Source organism: Larus michahellis, chromosome 6 (assembly GCF_964199755.1).
Source record: "Larus michahellis chromosome 6, bLarMic1.1, whole genome shotgun sequence".
Lineage (NCBI taxonomy): Eukaryota > Metazoa > Chordata > Aves > Charadriiformes > Laridae > Larus > Larus michahellis.
This window is the reverse complement of record NC_133901.1, coordinates 55,977,954-56,005,081: the sequence shown is the minus strand read 5'-3', so window position 1 is coordinate 56,005,081 and position 27,128 is coordinate 55,977,954. Positions and strand designations below refer to the sequence as shown.

Below are 27,128 nucleotides of genomic sequence, written 5' to 3'. Positions count from 1 at the left end.
TTGACAGGCAAACAAATTTGTCAGCTGGATGAGGGATAGACCCTCACAAAGCAAGAGAGTGGGACCTGTATGGGCCCTGCCAAGTCAATAATTTTTTTATGCTAGTGCGTGAAAACACTTTCACTAGCAAGTTAAAATTTAGCTACGCAAGGTAAAATGAAAAACATATACTAAATATTTAAATCCTTGTAGTTCTAACAAAATTCTCACTAGTTAATTATATATAGAATAGAGGCAATTTTTAAATTGAGTGTGTATGTGTGTTTGTGAAGTGTGTGTTTCACATTAAGGGAAGACTGTATGCCAATTTGTCCATTTGCAACGAGCAAGCAAACATCTGACTCATTCTACCAAACCAGATAATACTCTTGTTCCAAACAGTAAGGGAGAACTATCAGCATAATGTAGTGACTAGTAAATTCTTCTGCTTTCTAACGATTTGGAATCATTTGGGTAATGATCTCAGAAAGTAACAGTACAGAATAAACATCAGGAACGCCTAAAAACATTTACAATAGTAGTTCCAATAAGTTACTTTTACCAATAGACAAAGAATATATAGGATTCCAGGGCAAGGAAGCCATGCAGTGTTCAGACATCTTAGGAAGAACTTCTGTATCAGATCCTTAAAGTTGCAAACAAGAAAAACCAGAAACTATTTGTCTGCTTTGGAGAAGTTAACTATTTAAAGGCATCAGATTTCAAATGTAATCTATGACAAACTAAATGACAGTTTTATAAAGGCTAGAATACGAAATGAGGTAATGTTTAATTGTTACTATTTACATAGTTATTGTCTTATATCTTATTTTAAGATGGTGAGGAAAGTGAAAGCTGCCAAGAAACCTGGGCTGGGAGAAATCTTACTGTCAGCCATGGCTGGGGGACCTTGTGTACAGCTTCCCAAAAGAATTAGGATTAGGAGAAAGATAAAGCAAGGAGCTGAAGTTCTAGTGGCCTGGAAAACGTCTGCCAAAGGAAAGCGAGGCCTACCAGGAAGCCTCATCTAGAATTCTTTCTTCGAGACAATGACTGAGGGGCCTTGCCTACCACAGCCCTGGAAAATTAGGATTAGAGTTGAGAGGATGAAAAAGAGAAACCAGGCAGCTGACTCGGAGTGAGGATGGAAAGGGACTACTAAATGAAGTGAGGGCTGCCCAAAGACCCAGCTAGGAGAAATGTTTCAGCTTGCTTCGTGACCTTGTCATTGGCTCACCAAATATAAGAGTTAGGAAGAAAGAAAAAAGTGTTGAGCTACAGTTAGGAGCAGTGCTGAAAAGGGGCCTTCAAAACAAAGTGGGGGCACTGCCAGGAGATCTGGGCTGGGATAAATCTTTCCTCTGGCCAAAGGCTAAGGAATCTTGTCTATGGCTCTGCAAATAAAAGTGAAGAAAAAGAGTTAAGGGTGAAGAAAAAAGATTGAGAAAAAGAGCTACATTAGGAGCAGGTCTGCAAAGTGATCCTCAGTACAGAGTGGGGCCGTCAAGAGACCCTGGGCTGGGAGACATTTTTCTTCTGGACAATGGCTGTCTATAGCTCCGTGGGAAAATGAGGGTTAGGGTTGAGAAAAAGGGAGAGAGAAATCAGAGCTGCAGTTGGGATTGGTTTGGAAAGGGGCTGGGAGAAGTTTGTCTAGTCAAAGGGAAGGGGAGCTTGTCTGCATCTCAGCAAGCAAATCAGGGTTAGGATTAAGACGGTGTACATTACGAAAAATCAGCCAAGTTCTAGGGTGTCATGCAAACTTGGGGAAAACTGTTTCTACTAAAAATCCTAATTAGTAACCTATTCACAAGATAAAAAATGTTCACAGTTTGTATTTTGTAGACAGGAAGACACTCACTGACTTAGAAAGGGAGCTACGATCTTTGGAAAAGAGAGGACATATTTTCTGCTCTTTTACACTTACTATATATCTTTTTTTCTCTTTTATGCTTAATCTGGAACCCCCGACTACATGCCCTATGTTTCCTTCCCACTCACCTGCTCGGAGGGGCCGTGGAACTCCTCCAACAAAGATAGTTTTTCTTGGATCCAAAGGCTGAGACCCATCCATCACAAAGTCACTGTCACTTAGGTTCCAAGGTCGAATTTGCACCTGTGTTAAGGATTGTTTTCAGTAGAGGAACTTGACAATCCAATTAAAATTAAGAAAAGAGTGCCATATCTTTCTATAATTAAAAATATAATTTTATCTTAGCAAAAGCAGTAAATAGTTGGTATAAGCACCAAAACAATTAGCACATAGTTTATCTGGGTTTGAAAGAAGGTGGACAGTTCATTGATCACCTCTAGAGGCCAGGCTTGAGTTAAATTTCATCATAGCAAACTCCTACCTCATTAATTCCCTGTCTCTAGTCGCCATTATAATAAGAAATCTGTGAAAGGACTTTCGGAACATTTTACCATGTATATGCAATTACAGTTGCAGTTTGGGCTTCTGGCTTTCCTGAAAACACATACTGTGATCCACAAATTTTAAAGCACTGAGAGGAGTGGAGATAAAATTAATTTCTGTGCTTGGATACAAAAGGAGTTTTTATAATGTGTGAATGCTCACTTCTGTTAAGCAGCAAGCAACGCAGTTGATAAGAAATCTTTAGATTAAACGGAAAAAAACCTGCTCAGAAGTTATTTGGATAAAGCTGTTCATCCATCCATTTGTTGATCCTAGAAATCATGTAAGCAGACTCACTATACTGTAATATTGCGTTGCTTATTTATCTGTGCAAGCTTTTTAACAGTATTTTTAAAAGGCAGCACGTTTTTTATCTATTCATATTTGTCTGTAGTTTTCATCTAGTCTGTATGTAAACATAGCCACAAAAGTGACTAGCATTAAAGAACGTTAGAGATGTGAACAATAGAAACAGGTTACGGTATGTCTTCTATTTTGCTACAGCTGTCTGCGTTACTTGTTTTTACCCTGCAATTTATATATGGTAAATGAGACCTAAATTATAAATTGATTAGCTATTGCATGCAGAAAAAATAATAATTAAGGAGCCTAATAAACTACAGGGGACATTTGAAGCTATCTGGATTTTAATTGAGGGAGGTGTTAAGTTTTTTCGTTTCATTGCATAAGGCTTTCTTTTCTTTCAAATAATATAGATGAAAAAATTATAACCTGATTGTTTCACAGCTAAGATTGTAAAAGGATGCATACTCCTGTGCGATACCAGAAGTACCAAGTATAAAAGTTAATTGAACATGGCATTTATCAGAAAGAAGCAAACGTTAAAACCATGTTACGCTGATACAGAAAGTCAATTCTATGTAACAGCAAGGACAGCAACAGGAAATGGACACGTAAGTCCAAGACAATACTGTAAGTATTTCTTTATTTATTTATTAACTGAAAAGAGTAAGAGCAAATGGCTTAGCAACCAGGACAAGTGTCATGGCATAAGCTACTTACTGGTTTATCCTTGATTGTGGGACTCGACACACACAGGTAGAGTTTTCCATCTTCTTCCAGACAGGCATCTATCAGAGCTTGTACAGAGCTTTCTTCCTGGAACAGCAGAAAGGCATAACCTTGGAAAAGATAAAGGCACAAGAAACAAAAAGAACAAATTAATTTATAAAGCATTTTTTTAATAAAGGAAACAAATCCAAGAAGTGAATAAGACATACAAATTACAAATAACTGATAAGGCTGTTAAACTAACATAAATTTCATAATTTTTTCTGTTTTGATAAATTAAATTCACTGAATAAATCATACCCTCATACAGTATTGATTCTGAAATGGAGAAAAGAGTGTTTCACTGCATATGAGTATGTTTATTTGATTAATTAATGATTTTGAGCAGTGAGAATATACACTGCTGAATAAGGGGTTCATATTATCCAATAACTGTATCTGTGGTATCTGATGATGTGACTGTCATCTTACAATGGAGGCACCAAGTTTCTGGTTACTATGTACAATGAATAAATACTAGAAGAAAGGGTCAAAAAAGTGGACACGTAAACAGATAAACAGACTCCTATGCTCACATGCTTAACTCTGAAAACAAATGCCCACCTAAAAACAGTAAGCATGAGCGAAAAAGAATGGCATGCATTGTGTTTTATTATGAGTCGAAGACATGCTGTTGTTATTTATATTTAAATAAAGCAGTTCAAATGAAAGAAAGTCCCATAAAAATTGCTCCAAGTGATTCAGAATTTTAGGACTTTAAATTAGCCCGTAAAACTAAGTGTGTGTGGCATTCAGTGCTCTTCCGAATGCAGCTGGCAAGAAAGCTTTCTTCAGTTTTACTTAATGTTGTTAAATTTGAATGAAGATTTGACCCAAGCAGTGCATACTTTTGCTACCTCAGAAGTGAACTAATACAGCACACTCTACAATAGGCAAAGCCAGCTGAAGCCTGGCTGCTAGACTTGAATACAGCTGCTCAGTTAAGAGGACTTTCTATCGAGCATCCATTGCTCTTTTGCTCCATAATCAGAACAACTCAGTTTTCTCACTGAATGTGAACATGTTGGCTTTGACCTTTACAATTTAGCACTTGTGTGTCTTACGGGCTACCTCTTTTCAGAAAATCTGCAGCAATTAGAGGCAGCTGGAGTTTAAGCAGGGACTGCTAGACTTTCTCTGCCTAAGATTCTAAGTGCCTACGTGATGATACACCATATTTAAATGATGACAACCTTTGATACAGCTTTATACAGTCTATTTGCTATTAATATAGTAGTGACTTACCATAATTTTGCACTGATTATTAACTGAATACTATTTGGCGTGTCCTTTTTAGATAAATACTACATGACTGATTTATAAAAAAAAATAAGAAAAATAAGATAGACACTGAAAAACTGTTTTCCTCTGTAGAGTTCTTATCTACCAAATTACCTCGTACCCTATTATCTCTAGTCCTGCATGACTTCTCAAAGAATATTAAATTCTATGCATCTGTTTGTTTTCAGAGGCAAAAAAAAGTTTTTATTAACAACACAGTTATAGCCCAGAATGCATCTAGGAAGACTGAGTTGCCCAAGAAAACAAAAGTTAGATCATTCTTGCTAGCGAACAAGGAACTTACATAGCTAGAGTTGAAGCAGATTAAAGATACCAAAAGTGAAATGCTTCTTGAGTAAAAACATCAGTTTCCTCTCTAGCAGATGTAATTCTCTTAAAGCAATCCCTTAAAGATATAAACACACTTCACTTCAACATTTTAGTTTTAGACTTTACAAAACTAATTGCATTAACTGAGTATGGAAGTAATTAGCTTGTAATCACTATCACTTTTAGCTTCTTTTTATTTTCCACCCACTTCCTCATTCTGTACCATCCGTTCAGATTATACTCAATAATCAGTGCAAAAACTTTATACAAATTAAAGTATCTTTAGTTTAGCAGTTCTTTCAGCCTTATAAAATGCCCCAGTCAGAAAACTAGATACGTGGACAAGACTATCGTGGCAACTACACCTCCAAAGCCAACTGGCCACACTTTATGGTTCAGCCCAATCCGTGCCTTAAACAAATGCCTCGGGAGACAAATTCACAGAAGATGCAGTGCAGATCATTCCAGTACTATGAAATCAAAATAAGAATACATGTACATTTATACATACTTTAAAATAATGGTTTACTATATATTTAAATAGATTTAAACATTTAGGATTCATCTTCTGACCAGACCATAAGACTTGAACTCTAAAAAATAGAATTTTCTCTATTTCAGATTTTTATAATCTTAAACCCACGAAATACTGGAAGTTTCTTTAGCATAAAGTCAAAAGGAAAATTGGGAAATATTTATTGTGGCTTAATTACTTAGCAAAAATCTGGGCAACAGCTTGGAATGCGTCTTTGTTCTATTAAGTTTTTTCAGGTTTTTCTGGGTCACAGTAAGAGGTTACATCTGTGGTAGCTGGAGCTGACAGCCATTATGAGGGTGAAGTAAATGATATGAGCATAATTTCCCAAACCAGTTAAAAATAACCAGATACATGTTGATTTTCTCTGGCTGATAGATTACAAGAGTAGTCCAAGTTAGTAAGAATTCGGTTTTCTAACCTGGGGCTAGTGCCTGCCATGAAGTTTAGTAAGTTAACACCTCCTCATTTCTCTAGACCTCTGTGACGGTAACACACTCTCCTGCCTGCTATGGAGTCTCCATGGGCCCTCTGACAAAAGGCAGGTAAGCAGTTTACAGCAGCAGTCTTCTGTTAATCCAGAAAAGCAAGCAGGCTGGACTAGCATGACATGATGTCCAGCATTATTTCAAAACCTGCTGATTGCACATCTATTCCAATTATTCAAGCACTTTTGATAGCCGAGAATAAAAGACGATTACACTGAAATGAAAAATGACAATGTAACAGAAGTTCAGATCGTATAAGGATCATGTAGAAGCTGATATGGACAAGAAAGATACCTGCCAAAGTTAAAGATATTTGTACTCATTTTCTAGAATCGCATAGGGAAGCAAAAACCTAAATTCTGAAAGGTGCAGCTCCTTCCTATGTGCAGTAGGAAGTGCTAGGCATTGCTATTGCTGAAGACTTACCCTCTTGCTCACAGTACCACTATTTAGAGCTGCATTTGCTTGTTCATACAAGCAAATAGGCGCTTCCATAGATGCACTGCATTTAATTAGAACTCTATAGCAGGAGATACACTCTGAACTCAGGTTCCAGTATAAAAAATGAGGTTGGAAAATACACATGCCAAAACAGACGTTGCCAAAGAATTATCTCACACTAGCTGCGATTTAATAATGAAATAACTTTTTTGTGCAAGATAATTTCAGCCTCTTTAAAATTTCAGTTTAAAGAAAAAACAGCATGCCAATGTGTAAATTAACAGTAATTAATTTTCTTTTTCTGTCAGCTGTTTTTAAATGCTAAGTTTGGCTATAACTTTGTAAAACTCTTAAGAGTAATCCTTCCTGAAGAAATTCTTAAAAATTTCTACTTCAGGCCTTACATCCTGTTGTACTGTGTATTTCTATTCCTATTTCTATTACACACAATGAGAGATGAGCCTCATCCCCAAAAGGCTTTAGTGCACGGCCAGTTGACTTATAACATTCAGATTGATCAATTATAGGGGTTTTAGGTTTAAAAGAAACTTACTTTACGTTTAAAGACAGTAGGTGAGGTAGACTTAATAAGACTATGTTTCCAAACCAAAAATGTATTAATCCAAATAACTTGAATTTTTTAGCAGATGGTGAAAGTTGGTTCATATTTGTCAGCATTGCATGCTTCAGCATGTTGTTCTCTCTGTGCATCAAGGGTATCATATGACTTAAAGCATATGGGTTTTTTTTCCAAGAAGTATGAGATTTGATGAATTTCAAAATTTTAATCCTCTACAGTAGGATTTTGGTAGCTCTTGGCAGTAGCATGCTGTGGTAGTATTTTGCAGACAAAATTCAGCAGTGACCCTTGCTTACCTGCCCAAATAGTCTAAAGGTTTGAGGACTCAACGGGGACAGCTCCTGACTCAGATTTCACAAGTAAAACAGGCAAGATATTTGAAGCCCCAGAAAACAGCAAGGTACCTGACAACAGCTGAATATTCTATATACACAGATATATGGCTTCTTGGCAGATGAGAAACAATCCAGCTCCTTCTCAGCTGTTGGTACAACACATCACTGTAGTGCTGACAATAAACATTGTACTTTTCAATTCACTGGAAGAAGGCAACAACATATTCTGCTGTAAGAAAAGTCACTACAACCTTTAAAGGGGTACAGCAGAGGGAAGATGAGGAGATTAATTTCCCTAGATTTGAAGCACAGCCTCAGGGCTCCTCAACCTTGAGCTCAAGGATTCATTATTTTATGGAAAGCAGTACAAGAACTAAGCTCCTTTGTACGTGTCCCATTCTGACATCTGAACAGTGACACAATTTCCATATGAAAGAATAATTTAGTCCAGTTGGTCTAATTTCACCTAACCTTGCTGAGAACAAAGTGGAAAATCTGGCCTATACGCTGTGTCCCACAAGCTTGAAGCAAGGTTGTCACTTGAAACACAAGATACTATCATATACTGTATCTCTCTTCTCTTTACATACTGCATAGCAAGTCAGAACAGTCTTTGGGTAGTCACACGTATTCATTTCGTATGCCAAATGGGAGGACTGCTTATACTTGAAAAAAGTTAAACTACCTTTGAAGCATATAATCTTTCATTCTGTTTTTAAAGTTTAGACAGGGTCCTTTCTGATATTTTATAGGCTCCAAGATTACATTAAAATCTACCATCCCCCTAAGATCTCATATAAAAATTTTTCAATATATATATCTACCTCATATTATTATGTAAAAAATAAGATAGAGTTAAACCAGCAAAGAAAATTAATGTTCTAGTCTCATGTCTTTGGGTTTATTTTTAGATGATTGAGACAGCTACCTCCAAAGAGTAGATTTAAATAGACTTAATTTTTTCATGAAATATAAATAGCACTTTCTTCTTTTATTTTTTTTCTGGATTTTTAAAAATAGTTTTGAATTGAATTATGGTTGTATTTACTGGAACTTTTAGAATAAATTTGTTTTAAAAGCCCACCACAAAAGAACATTTAGAAACAGTGTGAACTAAATTTCTAAATTAGTTAATGTGGTGACAAAGGGTCATTGCTCAAAGTCACCCTTAGTAATCTTATTAGAAGATGCTTTGAACGTGAATAAAACACATTTCTAAATCCAAAGATGAAACAACTATTAAAAATGAAACTCATTTTTGAAAAATAAAAATCCAAGGCGTTAAAAAAAAACGCAGACTTTCTTTTAAACATTGCAGTGACATGACTGGATTTTCAAAAAACATCAAAGGCTTTAAATACTTAAGAAACCTCAAAATAGAAAGGGCTGTAATCTCACTTAGCTACTGCAGAAGAGTGAAATTATGTATTAGTCAGGGCTGCAAAGATGAATTTCTTTTAGTCAGTCTAATTTTAAATGGCAGTGTATGACCCTGTCAGCTGATTCTTTTCTCTAAAAAAGAAAAGGTGTATAAGAAATGGGAACAGTTTAGCATCTTACAGCGAGACTCCTGTTCATTTTTACATGTTTTTCATGAGTACCAGACAAGTCTGAGTAGTCTGATATGTAAGAAATTCCCCATATGCCACATTAAAGACAGGTTTTGGGGTAGGTTTTGTGTGGTTTTAATTAAAGGTATATACTCCATATCCTCAGTTCCACTGAAAAATAACTGGATCCTGAATCTAAATAGCAATTAAGTGGAACGTACATCGTTAAACAGAAGACAAGATGCATATCAAGAAAAGTCAGCAAGCAAGCAGATCGTATGGAAGAGCTGAATGAAAACTGAGGCTCTGTATCAGTAGCTTCTGTAAAATAAACTGCGTATCTTCATAATTCCAGTTTTACCATTAAATAGCCCACATCACTGAGATTACCAAAAGAATGGAAACTAACATTTAACCCTTACTCTTAATGATCTTCCATCACACAAATAACAGAGAAATTTGAAACCTGCTATGTTGTCATAAATATTATGGAGAGTTTTCCCCCACATCTTCAATTTAAATGGAGAAAAAAACAAACAAACAAGAACCCACCCACAGAATGTCTGCAAGCTCCATGAGGACATACTTTATTTTTGGGACATGGGAGAGGTGCCCCAGTGTTTCCTCTGTACTTCAATGTTGAATAGAAAGGATAATATTTTGATAGTGCTGTAGTGATTATCTAGAGCTAATGATTTATAAAGTCTTTTCAATTACAAAACATGTCAAGAAATAGAAGGGATTTGCTAGTCATCAATACTTCAAGACTTTCGCCGCTTATGGGGAAAAAACCCAGTATACATATGCCATCTCAGTTTGTCCTGTCCTGCCTGTATTGAAAAAGAAAACATTGAAATGCCTTTTTTTATTTTTAACTAAAAAAATATTCTACAGGCATATGAAAGCCTCTCTTTTTATCTGGCATTTTACTTCTACACTAGCGTAAAACATTGCAACAGCAAATTTATAGGGTTGTCTCCTCTTTCAAAGGTCATAGCCATTTTAAAACTTGAGACTTCAGACTGCAGCATGATCTATAGTAGCTATAAATCAGAATTAAAGGGTATAAAAACATAAAAGAAAGACTATAACATACAATCTTGTTTCTTGTAGTTATAAAAGTAGTGACATGAATTAATCATACGACAAAGACTAAATTTTTGATGAGGCAAGAGCTATCTTTGTAAGTTTTCTGGGTCAGCAGCATGAGAAAGCATGCATTTACATCATAAATACCAAAAAAGCAACTAAATTCAGAATTGAATTTTTCAATTTTGGTTTTCAAGGGCAACATGAAATGGTGACTGCTCTGGGCAGAGCAGCTCGTTGTCATCGTCTGGAGGGGGTCAGGTCTGCTGCGGCTGCTGCTTTTACTCTGAGCAGATGGCTGAGAAGAAGTCAGTTTCCAAGTTTAAACAAAACCTGTTACTCTTCTTTGCAAATAAGCCAATTTCCAATTCTAGTCCAAGCAACATTACCATAGAAGAATTCTAGATAAATATAAACTGTCTGCTTGATTTCATCTTCTGTGTAATGCGTAGCATCAGCAGGAGGTAAAATAAATTCAACACAAAGATTTTCAGGGGAAGAAAGCAAAGGTCTAAAAATCCAGGCTAGTTTTTAGCCCCAGTCAATTATTTTTAATTGGGGTTTACACTAGAAAAGGTTTTCATTTAATTTTTTTTTTTTTAATTTACTTTCAAAGAAGAAAGGAAACAGCACTTACTAGAGCTGTGATACAGCAGAACACTTGGGACTGTTGTCAAGAGCTTCATTCAAAGTAAAGAACTTCAATCAAAAGGAGAAGATGCCCAGTGTCATTTAGATAGATCAAGCCAGCAATGTATTTCCTGATTTTGTATGATTCTAAATCTCCTGTAAGCAGACCGATAATCTGCGCTTCACCAACCACATCACTGAGACATCTGAGAGAGACCAGTTCTCAGCTGCTTCTAGCTTTTGAAATCAGCGAGAGGCATATACGCTGCCTTGGGCAGAGGTATCCACAGCATCTTTCATTCCAGCACCTGATACCTTCCTATTGCCAGTCCTAACCCCTGATTTGAGAGAACAGAAGTGTAATTTGGGATATCACCTTTGATAAATTGCTGATTTATATATTCAGATGATATTACACTAATTTTATATTACTGTATCATTATCTTAGGGGTAAAATTGTGGGCATCACTGCAGTGATTCTAGGAATGGAAAACAGAATGTTATAACACTTACAGGAATTTATAAAGAGAGCGCGAGCTTGTAATGCATGAAATGATTACAACTGATCAGGGGTCAGGAGTAGGGAATGACTTATTTTTTTAGGTGACCCTCAGAAACAGTGAATATGCTGCAGTGCTAGTACAGAATCTCTCTTTTCACCCCACCCCCCACCAATCATCCCCTTGAACTTATTTCAATGATTTGAAAGAATAATTTGCTGCTTCATAAATGATTAGCAAAACAAGACATAGCACTAAATATTATCAAGTCCTCTATAAAGCTATTCAAAGGACTGCTTTTATCCTGGAGCCCATAATATTTACAGATCAATTCATATATTTCCATTTACAAAACAAAAGAAAAGGCAACATTTAATGAAAATAGTATTTAAATGAAGAGGTACGGGGGGGAGAACCACAGTAAAATCTTCTTGGCTTTAGAACTGATTAATGAGAATCAGACAAACATTTAACTGCTTCTATATGACAAAAGTGTTCTGGTTACTTCCTACAGATACAGATAAGTGATGGAAAGCTTTTTCTGTACTTAGGTATGTTCAAATTCCAGGTAACGCTTTCAGTTCTCCACTCTGTTGTTGCTGCCTTAAACCTCTTTTAGTATCTTAGGCATTAGTGGGTTTTGAAAGAAAATTTAGCTAGATGTTGTGAACTGACAGTCATTCAAATCAGAATTAGCAGCATTTTTCTTTTATGTGTGCACTATGAAGTGACAGTAGCAAAGAAGGAACATATTTCAGTCTGCTTAGGAGTTTTTTAGCCATTATCCTATGCAAAATTTCGGTATAAACAGTAGCTACATTGAATTATCTAATATACTTCATTTTAGCTTAAATATCTATTCGCTATTTAAATATATCATCAATAAGAGACTTCTCAATCAGAATTAATATTTTCTTCCCCATACAGACATTTCATAGTAGCTAAAAATCCAGTGGGAATTTATGCCAGACCGTATTTTTACCTCCTGAGTAGGCCATGTGTGATGTATAAGGTACTCACAGTGACTCAGTTTGATATAAGCAGTATAATATACATGCACACTCAATTACTATACCATATGTCACAGTCTAATACATTTATTTATCATCCACAAAAATGACAAAGAGATGCACACCCCTAAAAATGCATGATTCAGTGCTCTGATTTAGGAAGTGTAAGTCAGTCAGTCATCAAGCTCTATGTGCTTCTGTTCCACTAAATACAAAGCTTTCTTTAAAAGAGGATCTGTATCTCCTGAAGTAGCAGCTAAAACAGTAAAAATTTTCAACTTAACCCTGTCCCTGATTTGGATAGCTGACGATTTGTAAGATTCATCTTTGATTACTAGAAGATATTCCTAGGGCTCCTCCTTTCTCTTCGAGATCATTTTTTAGAACACTACGATTTAAAACCTGTGGTCACAACCAAGTCTAGCTTTCTTAAAATTAAGTGCCCAATAAATTAAAAAAATATTCAATTTGCATGTAAGTTGGTGTCAATTACCTATATACTGCAGAATACTGAATACTCAGGACCTACTCCTAAAAAAATCTACGAGTTCATACAATATTCATAAAACTCATAAAAGAATGCATTCTTTAGTAAGGGCTATCTTTAAGATTTCCTGTTTCTGTCCAAAAGAGACATTGGTAAACTTGTCTGAAATTTGGTTTGGGTTTTTTTTTTTGGCCACCATCAGTTCTTTAGATTACTGCATCATTTAACCAAACACTTGTCTATTTTCCATTTAAGTCAGAGGTATATTTAGTCTAAATAAGTCAGGATTTCAAGAAGTTTTACTACAGGTAACAGCTGCACAACAATGAAGAAAAAATACAGGCACTATACACAGGTAAGTCTTACTGAAAAATCCTGCTCAATTATTTCAGCATCTGCCCAAACAAATTTCGTCCAACAGTTAGTCCAGAAAGCGGATGCTTGGAATTGCTATTTAAACAGAACCTACTGAACTGGGCATTTGATTGAAAGCTTGTGATGATGAGTAGTGATTAGTAGATGCATGAACCAGACTCCAGTCAGCTGCTCTTTAGATTTTGGAAGCAGCAATCCCCTTGAGGCAAGCCTTAAATATCAACTGTGACTTAACTCAATGTAGTCTAATAAAATAGTTTGTGTAAAGTATAAGAAATCCTATTGCAATTTTAACCCTTCCAGGCAGCAAGTGAGAGAAAACAGCCTCCCTCTTTGGCACATGACCAACAGGAAAGTGTCTAGATGATTTATGGAAAGACTGTTCTGGAAAGAGAATATTATGCAACTCCAACATGTGACCTTTAGTTTTCCCTAAAGAGTCAGGAGGCTTATGAAAAACACCTACCAGTAGGTGCAGATGAGATGCTGGAAGCAATGCATGTGGCCTAAGTATCTCTCATCATGCAACATACTACCTGGCCCATCAGTCAAAGCAAAACACAGAAACAGAAAAGTGATACATGGACTGCAGACCATGGTAAGGGCTCAGAAAGTACACATCCTTTAATTGCTACCAACAAATCAATTAAGTCTCTTAGAAACCTGAATTTTTTCTGTGGGAAATTGAAGGCCTTTTGATGAGACCGCTGGCCGAGTTATGAAACATCCTGTGTTCTTGCAATAATCTCATAGCCCAACAGAAGAAATCTAGAATTTAATGCCATTTTGAATTCAGCAAAGCAACCTTCCACGTTGACTTCTGTGGTGTAAGAAAGCTATTTTGCATCTATCAAAAACTTCTGAAGAGCCTTTGAACAATTATGACTACAACACTCTTCTAGCAATTTGTGACTAATGCTGTAAAATGAAGTTACATGGTTATTGCAGTCAACCCCCCGATTATATAAACCACTTTCCAATAGATTCAGATATGAAAGAGGATGGTTGACAGATGCACGTCCAGGCTAAAACTCAGAACATCACACAATTGTCTTTATAACTTTTTTTCTGGAAACTCTGGGGACTAGCACATTAGCGAGGAAGAGTATAAAAATGAGTTGTTTCTTTAGCAAATTAGAAGTGCAGCATGAGAAACTGTAGACTTTTATTCGTCTTCAGGTACCAAATACTAAAATCTTCATTTTCCTGTGCATAACAAGTAAATCTGACACTAAAATTTATCACATTAGCAACGTGCACTGGAAAAGCTACTCTAGGACTATCACAGCCCTTGAACTCTCACTTTTGAGGCAACAAAACTTTTCCTGCTTAAATAATCTGCTGAGCAATAACGAGGAACCTAGGTGATGCAGAGCTACTGCATTTATTTCCTGTATGGCACATTAGCCCCAAATCCATATGACTTCTTCAAAAACCAGAAAAGTTAGTCCTTTATTTGCCTGTTATACGCATACAAACTTATTACAGTACATAGACATCATATTGTCCAATGTGTTTTGGCTGCTGATACTAAAAATGTTATTCATCTGAAGAAAAGAACTACCAAAAATGCCAGGACACTGTTGAGGATGTACTCCAGCCTATCAGAGAGATCTTAAGAACTGTGAAGTCTTTGGAGGAAGGAAAAAAAAAAAAAAGTCGGAAAAAAAAAAAGTCTACGCATAGACAAGGCTCCTGTACACTAAAACTCAACCACAAATTCTTGAGGACAAAAAAACCCCAAACCATAACATAAAACAGAGTTCTAAGTTTTGACAACAGCCTTCTTTTGTGTTATAGGCAGAAAATAATATTATTTTGTCCCATTACATAGAATCTCATAAGAGACTATCCCACTTAGGAGAGTGTCTTACGGGGTGTTATCAAGCATGTGGTCCTGCAAGATCAGTTCTTACAGAATAATAATTGAGAGCCACTATCAGTAATTGCAGCCCAACATCTGCCCCTCCCAACCCCACCCCCGCACCTCAAAACAGCCCTGAAAAGGAGCCAATCCAGTAATTGTGGGCATTACATCAAATTTGTCATTTCTTGATTGGGAAAAGGTTTCTGACATCACATAAGGAGAATAAAGAAAAGAGGGAAGTAAGCAGAAAGGGATAAATTGTTTTTTGAAAAATAAGATTTTTCTCTTAAAGGAACATTTGGTTTACGCTAACAAAGAAGACAGAAGCTGCTGGGGTTGGATTTACTCTGCTTTATGACTTTGTACTAGAACCCAGAAGCCCAAATTTCATTCTTGAATCCTACACCACCCACGCTTTCTAAACTTGCACAGTCCTGGCTCTCAAAAAAGGTTTTCGATAATAACCTGAACTACATTAGGAATATTTGGCTACAATCATTATATACTTCTCATGATAAATAGCCTTTATTTACTTATTTGGTTACTGTAGTCATAAGCAATTAGTAAGACTGACAGGTAGAAACACCTTTACTACCAAATCCTGTGGAGACTATGGATGCTGAGCCCCTTCTGAAGAGACCTGGCCATTCCTTAATTGCTGATTGAAGAAGCATCAACAAATGGTTGCTAAAAAATTGTGGTTCTTCAGGGATAAAAAAAAACAATAAATAAAATCAATAGCAACCTAGCAATTCCGAAAGAAAGTATCATTTGTTGAAAGCTGGGAGAGAATAGTCCTGCAACACTACTTCAGAATCAGACTTGTTCTGCCTAGGCTTGATTGCTCAAAAATTTATTTTGCCTCATGAGATTCTTGTTTACCCCTAGAAAAAGAAATTGCAAATGGCATAGTTTTAGGGACACAGATTCTCTGATAGGAAGCAAGCTCCTTGAATGCTCTTTGATAACTGGCACAGCAGTCTCAAAGACAGACATTTTAAAATCATCATTATCAGTACAACATTGTCATGGTTTAGGCACCAGGACAAACATGAAGAACCCTCAAACAATTAGGACAAGAAAGGAAATAGTGTGAAGAGCTTTACAAAGGGAGGCTTAAACAAAAGTAATCAAAAACCTAAAAGAAAATTCTATACAAAACCAAGCTGAAGTTACACAGCTACAGAAGAGCAGGTCAGTATGTACTGCATTTTGCTACCACGCAATTTTGTGAATTGCATTGATTTGGGATTATGCTGCCATGCTGTGGGAAGACGCAGGGACTATGAATTCTATACAGGGCCTCAGATGTCAATGGGTAAAAGACTGATATTGTGCATGTGTGTGTTGGAACAGACAAAGTTTAAAAAAGATCTTGCATCAGTATTTGCCATACCATGTATTTCTGGATCAGGAATGTCAGTTTCCATTCTAGCAAGCAGCATGATCTCTGACTTCAGTTTTTAAAATACAAAACTTGTCTAGGCCTTTTAAGCTGGACTTTGGTGGTATGGTATTAGATCAGTTAAGCTAAAGCAATTAGTTTCAGTACAACAGATTGCTGTATTCGGACAAACCAGATACCTTCCTATGAATATGGCTGATGAAATTAAAATTATGACTCCATACTTTCTCCTTGCAGCCGTTCATTCTTTCTCCTCTGGCAGAAGCTACTGTTGCCACTGCAGTGACAATGGAATTAGCCATGCAAATGGTTCTCATCCCCGAAATCAAGATCAGCCAGAAGACTACAAACAACAGTGTTCGCATCTAACGTTACCATCAGGAAGGCTCATACAGTCTGTCCCACCAGTTGTTTTAAATTAAAGCATGAGAATCACTTCATAATGTTACTTTGTGCAACTTTGCATACACTATTTGCTTCTTCATGAGATCTTGTTCACCTTTAGTGTCCCCTGTGGGGTAGCAGGGACAAGTGTGCTTATTTTTATCGAATAACTAAGTGAAGAACAGGGAGAACACAAGAGGCTCAGACTGCTGCACCACACATCTAAATCAATTGTAAAGCCAAAGCATTCCTCCCATTCCAAACCCATCCTATCTCCAAGCTCTGCCATGCTTCATTTTCTCACTCTAAATCTCATCTTTATCCAAACATCAGTCCTCCTAAATGGAAAGAAACAGAGGAAGATGTTACATAATTTTTGTCATTTTAAAATACATTGTGCAGTTTTTAGTGATTGCTAAAAAAAAAAATCATAGTTAACACAAAGAAAAGAATCAGTAAAGACTTCTTAAAAAGTTGTTTTAAAGCTTGCAATCTGTTAAAAAAACCTAGAAGAACGTTTTTGAAACAGTTGGCACCATCTGTTTAATAAAAAAAAGGGGGGGAAAATTACTGTAGTTAGCAAAAGCATTGCTTAACTCAGCAGACCAGCAAATAAGTAAAAAACCCATCAATTTGTATTTCAATAAAATATAAATTATCTGGATTTTGCCAGAGAGAAATAGACTGTGTCGTGGTAATGTGTAACTACATTTGATAACATTCTTTAGCACATATTTCATTATTTCTCAACATCTCGTAGGTACTCAAAAAATACTTAGCCACAAACCACATTTAATTCCCAGTACTCTGTGGTGAAAGCCAAGTAAACACATTACAAACTGGGCATCTGCTTACCCAAGACCAACACATGGCATTTATAATTTTGCCAGTTCCGTTACTAACATATCCAAACAGATGCCAAAGGATGTAATCCAAAGACTTTTCAGGCAATGGGAATGAATTGGCCTTATTCAGAAGCAAAGCATTAAAATCACCTAATGGATGACACCAACATAAAAACATGGTGCTAAGCTTTACAATGCACAGGAGGGGTAAAAAGAAATGTTAAGGCAATAATACAGATGCTCAGAACTAGAAATAGGAACCTCTTATACACATTGTCAGCTGTTATCAGCTTCTCTTGCCCAAGTACATAAAATACACTTTCAGTGACAAAACAGCTGGGTGCCACCGGTCCCTCTTCTCTCAGTAACGTAAATATTGAGCTCGCTGGCAACAAATACATCTGGTAAGGGCTGTTTGATGTATCATGATTTTGGTTTTGTCATCATAATAACAAAAACTCAACCATTTAGCAAGCCAGATCGCTTTCCTAAACAGATGCTCACAGCGTATTCTGTAATGTCAGGCAAGACTCAGTAAAGATAACAAAAACATACAATATCTGGTAAAATATACTGGATAGTATAGATGTGCTTGAGGAGTATGGTGCAGACACATCCACCTTGATCTGCGATCCCCCAAGGCCCAACACCATCACCTTGGCACTGCACTGAAATAAGCCTTATATAACTCACCATGCCAGAGACTGCAGTTCAGCATTTCGCACACAACCAGTTTATGTCCATCAGGTGCAGCACTAAACTTGAGGTAATGTGCCTAAGTGGACCTCTGGTGACACCATACTGCTCAGAATGCCCAATCCAGGAAAACCTTTGTTCAAGCTGAATGCTGCAGGAGTTTTTCTGGGCCCCAGTTAGTCCTGAAAACAGCTTACATGCCACTGCACCTAAGCTAGTCAACCACACCAACTAATACATCAGCTAAATAAGGCTTGCTAGAACTGACTACACATCTATGGCCTGACTTGCCCACTAAACGAACCAGATAAAGCCCTCGGGGGTGGTGGGGGTCACTAGACTGTAAGCAACATTTTATTTTAATCTTTCAGATTTTATGCTTGATCATATTATCCACGGCTAATAGTTCCTGCAGCCTTTTGTTCCTGCCCATAAGAATATCAAAAAAGTGCTCCTAATATAGTGCGATTATAGGGAATTCATATATTGCACCAACATAGTAAACATTCCACAAATTCAATAAATTATACCAGTAGATAAGTAGATACTGGAAGTCTGTATTAATACACTCAGGTCTGTGAGGGATGACATCACCTGGATGTAACTAGGAAGACAGAAAACCATGATGTAAAACTGCCCTAGTGTGAAACTCAGCTGACTGTGCTGACCCATGGCATCAGCTACTGATGTTGTCTGCTCCAGACCTCTAACCGAATGCTTACCAAAGCAAACAAACAAAAAATACTGAACTTTGTTACAAGTCCAGACACTGCCCGCTGGTCTGACCCTACAGACATGAAGGAGTAATGAAAGAGGCTCTCCATCAAAAGGACACTAAAGTCTGTCTGGAAGTGATGGCATATTTTCAGAAAGAGCAGGGTTCAATTTTACTGCCAGGGCACATTCAAGTAGGTGGGAGAAGCCTTGTAGGTCAGGCTTTTTATTAACGTGGGAACAAAGACTAGCCTCCACATCATCCCCACTGCATTCCAGCCGTCCGTTTTTCTTGTTTTCCTTTGAGATTGCTAGCACACAAAAAACATCTCATTCTCTCCTCTATAATTTAATTTATCTTTTTGGGGGGGGACATATTTTCCATTTGAAAGAATCATATTCAAAATATCATAGAATTTACAGACTAGCAATGCAACATGGAAAAGAAGCTATCCAGAAAAAGGAAGGGAGAAAACATTTGAATTCATGAGTATTTGACAGCTGAATAAGTCATGTCACTGAATTTTGTATCAAGCATAATTTGAAATATCCCTTTTCATTTCACTGTATTTTTAAAGAAATGCCTGATAATGCATCAAAACAGAAAAAAGAAATTACTTAATTTTAATTCTAAAGGAACTTCTGATGAAAACCAGCCTTTGAGGCATTTTATTGTGGTACTTCTGTCAATGATTCCATAATAACTCTGGAGAAGAAATACTCTCTATAAATAAAACAGACCAAAAAGCTGTGAAAAACAATTATAACACACATTCAAACTTTACCCTTTGAGTCCTGGTAATGACATTCTGTCTTCTATGCAGATGCTGTCCATGTGGGATCAGAGTAAGCCAAGCACATTTGACCTACCAAGCTTAACATGACTGTAAGTGAATCTCAAAGACAGGAACGCAGGACGTATGATGCTGCAGCCCTGATTGATAACTAAGAAGTCAGTTATAAATAAATCTGGAACAGTTGGGATTGACTGTTGTTTAGCACTTTCAGACAGACATTCAGGGCAACTGGCAGGGATTTTGAAAGCTGTTTCCTATATTAGAATCATGACAAAAATAGAAGTGTGGCTGCATTCCCTTGTCTTCTGCTAAAATAGATCTTACTCAAAAACATTTTTACAAGTTTGGCGAGGCATAACTAGTCCACTGTCAGATACAGAGCAAAATCATACTTGGAAATCCCATGTTGATCTACCATGAATAGTTACTTATGGAATTAATAAGAACAAAAAAAATGGCAAGTACTAGGAGATATCAGGGACAAGGAGAAGCTGGGGTTACTACATTATTTTTTAAACTTGTAAGTGAAGGTACAATCAGAATTCACTAGCCAAAAAGACCCTTAAGACCTTTAATAATAAAATAAAAAAGGGAAAATCATATATTTTACCAACTGTCCTTAGGAATATGTGGGGTTTTTTTCAGGTTTGGGGTGTTTTGTTGCTGGTTTGGGTTTTTTTGTTTTGTTTTTAAATTTAAGAACAGATGTTGCATAACAACTACTGACAGCAAGACCAAGTTGTGAGACTGGAATGGGAAAGAGGGAGCATGTATGGGTTTTCTTCTGTTTTTAAGTGCCCCAAATACCATTTACAGGGCAAGCATTTGTCACAGAGTTCTCTCGCCTCCAGCACTTAAGCTTCCAGATAAATTAAGTTAGCTTTTATTTAAGTGGGTTTTGCAGCCAAAATATACCTACCAAAATATTGAGGGATTAGCTAGTTCACTGACTGAACAGCCCATTGTTCTGCCAAAATTATCAGTGGCCTTAATGAGCAATTAAGAGCTTTCAGGGTCAGTGAGGACAGAAAATCTTAACAGATAGATCAGAAATTCTGTGTATAACATCATGCTGTTTCAGATCATGAGTGACCTCCCAAACTATATGCAAGAGGCATGTGTGACTGAGAATAGAATGTGTACAGTGTAATACAAAATCATAGGAGAGACTAGGATACAATACGAGCAATTTGATTTAGCCAAGTAACTCTCCCAAACAGGTTTCCCGTAAACTACTCTTTCTCAACCAAAACAGGTCTGCACAGTGTTTCGCTGACAGATACGAAATTGCGCCACCTGCACGCACTCTAAGCCACCCAGAACCACATCAGCTCCAGCCCAGAAACACTGTGACCGTGGTGCAGGTGCCAGCCAGCCATCTCTCAGCAGAGCTCGGGGCTGTGGTTCAGCACCCGGTGCGCCCTGAAGCAGACCTCCTGGTTCCAAGCAGGATCACAGCTTCTTAGGTCAGGACACGCACAAAGCGGACTCACACTTCTCTGCAAAATACTGTGTACCTGATCTACCTGTGACTTCCAGCTATTATTCCTATAGTTTCTACAATATGCAAAATGCAACAGAATCAGCACTATGAAATCTCTGCAACTTGCCTTCTAAAGTAAGCCTAGTATAAACAGGCCTAATCCAAGGACTCCAGGCTTGCTGAAACAGTGCACATACAGGACTACATTTCAGTCATTGAACTGTGTTTTTTCCGTCACGACAACTGCTGAAAATACACTTATTGAAAGAGAGAAAATTCATCATAAAGAGTCAAATCTTTTCTTTGTAATGGATTGCCACATTGCAGACGTAGTTTCCTTTTACCAGAACAGCCTGCATAAATGTATTTTAAACTAATTACCTTTAGGTGGAAAATATGACTTGCTTTCAGCTTTGTGAGGCCAGTCCACCACAAGAGGTCCAAACCTACGAAAGCTGGCAGTGATCTCATCTACAAAAAACAAAGGAGGCACCTTAGAGAGAATCTGAAGACTGACAGCGGCAAGGTAAAAATTCTTACTTCAAAAAACAAACAGTCTATTTTCTACACCTGTTAAGAACAATGAAAACTGCAATAACGTACATAGAGGATATCTAAATATTCTTTCACCTCTGTGCTACACATGGATGCTTAAAAAAGTAATTTTACTTTCCACTAATGCAAGCTTGCAGCAGGATTAAATGCAAACATGATCTATCAGAAGTGAATATGCTTCAGCTGCGGTCTATTTTTAATTATAGCCACAAAGCAGGGTCAGATGCAGCCACATGGGACTGAAGGAGGAGCTACATGTTGGCATGGCCGCTCCTTGCAGCATACCCTAGAAAGCAGGCTGCATCAGGTCATGCGACTCTGGGGATTTCACCTTCCTCAGTCCCCTCTGGAAATCTGCCTTGAATTATCAAGTTATTTCTTTGCTTTTTAAGCATCTATTTAGAAATACTGTGGAACACACATCTCAAACTATCGTATAGCACAATTCTGGCTTACATGCAAGCACTTCAGAAAAAAGTATTTTATTTTTTAAAAATCTTTTTTCTCAATGCATTTATTTATGTCCTTTAAAGAAAAAATTAGTTTAAAATTGTGTCTAATGTGATACTAGATAAATCAGAACAACAATCCATCAGGAGAGAAGGCTGAAGACAAAAGCAGTAGTTTTCCAATTTTTTGATTGCTGTTCGAGATACGTCCAACCTATCTGACCCCATGAGCTGCACGTCAGATTTTTCAAGCAACTAGAGTCACAAAACACATACTGCATAACTCAGGAGCTGAAGGAAAAAGGTGTTACTGGAATTGATCTCTCATGGAAGAGGGTGACAGCTCCCAAGTGGCCATGTTACTTCCTCGCAGAATGGGCTGGGCGTGTATTTTGATTCTGATTTTGACCCAGCATCATTCACATCAGTTGTACCTGTTGGCCTGCTTCTTCTCACAGCTGGGGATTCAGATTACCCAGCAGTCCCTGTATCAACAGTCCTGCAACTCATCATGTGACATGGGAACTGCATTTGAGCTGTTTGTAAACCACAGATTGGCAACTTATACTATTTCTTTATTAAAATTGCATGTGGCTTAGGCTTCAATTTAGTAGATCAGATTTGGAGATCCCTCTCTTTTCATTATAAGGCATCCTCAAATTCCCTGTGTATGCCAATTCAAGGCAGACAGTGGTGGATTCCATCTATAATAAGAAAAATACAACAAAAGCTGTCACAATTTTGGTTTGCGAGTCAGGGTGTGTGGAGGCACACACACACAAGTAGAGCAAATAGTGATTTAGACTGAGAAAAAACCTGACCATCCCTATTAAGCTGGTTTTTATTTTGTAACCATATTAATCGCCCCACATTTGTCAACTGAGCTCTGCATATATGCTGGATATAAGAGCTGATTGATTAAAGCCTGATTTATTTTGGTAAGGACTGTATTAACAAAGGCCTTAAAGCCAACCACATCTTTTGAAAAGAACAGGGAAAGACTGTGGAGGAGTGACAGTACCCACTAAGTTCCCTTTTTCAGCTTCACATACATGGAAACACATGCTGCTATTGCAGATTAGAAAACCTGCTATTTCTGTCTCCATCTCTTCTGATCTACAGTATAAAAGAACGTCAAGTAAATTCTGAGGTGAAGCAGGGGGTGGTGGTGTTTGTTTTAAATAATGCCACAGGCACTACAAGCGACATACCTGGGAAAATACATTTGTTTTTAATGGAAATCTGCCCTTTTTAAAGTAATTACATGAAAGCCAATTCCCACATCTCACCAATGTAACTTATTCACAGTACCTTCATCAATGTCAGGAGGAAGACCTCCAACAAACACCTTTCTAGAATAGCGTTCCACTCTTTCACCATTCTGACAGCGTGTTGGAGAGCTGAGACCCGATGATAAAGACTGATCACCATGACTGTCGTCTAGGAAGCCATCTTCAAAAGGAAAGAGTGAAGACCGACCTGTAACAGATTTTGTAGTATCTATAATTAACGCTATTTCCTGGAGAATTAAATATTTCAGTAAAAGACGTTATATTTTCCTTTTACAGTTTTGCTTTAACAAATTTTGCATTAAAGGGCCCAGCTAAGCAGTCCAATTAGCCAAAGGACATTCATTAGTATTGCTTCTATTTTTCCAAGCCTATATTATATTATCCTTACAAGAAAATAAACCTAATTTAGCTTTAAAGCAAATCCTTGCAAATGGCTAGCAATGATAACCAACAAGTTATCTGATAAAATTGTGTGTCATAGCTATAGAAAGAACCTTTATAAGATTTGCATTTCAGACCGATTCTTAGAGATTTAAATCTTCCATAACAGATCTTGAAGGAACGATCTTAAAGAGCAGATCCCTCAAGCCATTGCACTGCAGAGCAGGACAGTCTCCTTCAGAGTGCTTTACAGGGTCCTAACCACAAGGGCTGCATCACTTCCTCCTCAAGTGAACAGAGGCTCAGTCTGAATAGGGGGGCAAACAGCAAAATAAACATAGAAAAGCTTTGTATTGTGGATATTAAATATGTAAGTGAAGCAAGAAGCTTCGCTAACAAGAAAAAAAGAGTTTAAAATCTTATTAAATAAACCACAAAAAACCTGCACTTGAAGAAAAAAGTTGTTAGCTAGGATAGCCTGTCAAGCTGTTACTCAGTGTTAAAACACCCCTTCAGTAATGAGTTAACAAAAAGTAACATAAATGGCTGCAACTCAGTTTGTTAATGAAAAGAATTTATTTGTGGTCATCTGATGCAATTAACTCGTTGCTATTACTACAAAAGTATACACGTTATCTTAAGAACAGATCTATTAACCCAGAAGATAAAGCAATATCAAAGTCTGTAAGTAAGCAATGCTGCAGAACACACCATCTTTAGAATTTAATAATTCCCTATACCTGAGTTGAAAAATAAATCCTGCAACGTAGAGAGATGTATAAATGGGAACCCCCATCTCAACTCTGAACAGGGTAAATGTCCCCTCATATCATGGGAGATTGCTCCCAGGCATGGAATTATAATTAATTGATACAAACAGTTTATAGGGGGGCTAATTACAAATACAAATAGCAGGGCACATAATTAAATTCAAAGGTAGTGGATCACATGAAACCAACTTCTGGCAAGACCTAAGGAAGAATTGATACCATACCAGTATTAGCAGCACAGGGAAGTACAGGGAAAAAAACCAGGGACAAGGAGAAAAACCAAGACATGCAGAGGGACACTAGTGAGAAAAATGCATGCACTGAAAATATCAGTAAAGGAGTCTCCAGTACTAAAGGACAGATTACAAAAAGAAGCAGCTACCCTATATATGCAAAACAAGCTAACAAATAAAAACCAGGAAAGATGGTCTGACTGACACAGAACACCAGCCTGATATCTTTATGAACACTGGGTACTAGAAAAGTCGTGATTAGAAAGAATATATTGAATGCACAACATTGACAGAGATCACAGATACAGAAATCCACTGAAGCAAAAATCCTACTGTGCTTTCTAATCACCACCATAAAAAACAGGGTAAATGCCACAATCAGAGAAGGACTTAGAGATGCTACTCTTCAGAGTCTAGTACAACTAGTCAGAAATAGTGGATTTAGAGCATAAAACAGGAAAGACTATTGATGAATATTCCGTTAATGGCAAACAGGTGATGCACATATATAAACATAATGCATTTCAGCATAAAAGAGAATACATGCATGAGAGAAATAATAATTAGGAAGGCTAAAATTGTGTAAAAGTATCAAATCAGAAAATCCATTGAAAAGTAGGAAATTTGAAAACATCCGTAAGATTGACATTACTAAGACGCTAAATAATCTTTTAATTCCCACACCCCCAACCTACCTTCTTGTAAAAAATAAGAACACGGGCCATTAGTAGAAGCTGACATATCGAATTAATAGGTACTAGAACAAGGTGTTCAACTAAAATACATGTATATAGAGGAGGCTGAGTAAGTGCTGAGTTCTGAAGGAAATAACAAAAATGCACAGCAGCTTAAAAAGCAAGGTATCGCCTCTTATGCCAGATGCTTGACAGTCTGCAAGCATTGTACTTATCTTAAGTAAATGCAAAAGATGATCTAACACTTTATACTTAAGTCAACTATAGAGTTAAATGTATAAAGTATACATTTAAAATAATGGAAAGCATATGGACAAGCTAATAGGGAATGATTGTTCACTGTGTCTTCCAGTAAGGGGAAACTAAAGTGCACTGAACACAATCCATACATGGCAAGGCTGAAAGCAAGTCAAACTGTGGAACCCCTTGCAACAGGCTTTTTAAGATGCTGAGAAGTTTATGTAGGTTCAGAAAAGGGAATGAGCAAGAATAGGAGAAAAATCCATTCTGAAGCAATAAATATTGAGACATCACCTCAAGAAACCGCCAGAGGCAAATCTCTGGGAGAGTATTATGGGAAAGCATCACTAAATGCCCTGTTTTTATACTCTGCGCCCCTTCCCTGGCATCTCTAAGTCTTCAGTGTAGCAGAATAGATTTTGGGTTGATTTCCCATAGCTATGCTTACATCTGTACCTGAAAAACTGGTTGTAAAAGTTAAAAACAAGGTACCTAGAAGAACATGACTCAACAGCTCTAAGCATACCTACAAAGAAACGCTCACCTCTTTACTCAAAGAAAACAGAAGATCAAATAGAGAACGGATAGGTTATGGCAAGCCCCAAGAAATTTCTGACAAAACCTCTTCTCACTGAAGATGCTTAGTCACAGTGACAGAATCAAAGACTAATTAAAATATCCGAGTATAATAAACATGAAATGAGTCCCTGCACAGATTTGCCTCCAGGTACTCTGCTTATTACCACAATGGTAAAAACAATAATAGAGAAGGATATATGAGAACATTTGATAAACAACACATTATTTTTTTTAACAGTCTATTGTAGAATTTCATGTTTCTTTAGATTAAGAAAGCTTGAAACAACATTATGAAATTCAAGGTAATAAAAAAGCATGAATATCACAAACTTTAAGATCGTATGAGTAAGACAAGTCACAAAATCCCTAACATTAATGACAAGACACACGCATACACACACAAAAATCTACTTGTTACTATAGAAAAGCCTGAATTTCACACAGGAAACAAATACTGAGTGAAACATGCTTTTTTGTTACAGTGAAAAAAAAATAAATCTGAAAGTCCAGCACATTCAGAACTTGTTTGCCCTGTTTTGTCGTAACTACAATTTGTATAAGACAGCCTACACTACATTCATCATAATTATTGCCACATTATTATATTTCACTTCTACAAGTAAACATTAGTTGCAAGAAGTTAATA

General features: G+C 37.0%; 1 protein-coding gene across 10 annotated transcripts in view; it reads right to left on the bottom strand.

The window, feature by feature from the left end:
• CPEB3 (cytoplasmic polyadenylation element binding protein 3) overlaps positions 1–27,128 on the bottom strand; it is a 93,656-nt gene that overhangs the window by 5,970 nt on the left and 60,558 nt on the right. For all 10 annotated transcript variants that reach the window (XM_074590531.1, XM_074590525.1, XM_074590526.1 and 7 more), the window contains 4 exons: positions 23,604–23,771; positions 21,670–21,759; positions 3,419–3,537; positions 1,981–2,095 (listed from right to left, as the gene is read on the bottom strand). In XM_074590531.1, the coding sequence (XP_074446632.1) occupies positions 1,981–2,095; positions 3,419–3,537; positions 21,670–21,759; positions 23,604–23,771 (492 nt within the window). The remainder of the gene's footprint in view (positions 1–1,980; positions 2,096–3,418; positions 3,538–21,669; positions 21,760–23,603; positions 23,772–27,128) is intronic.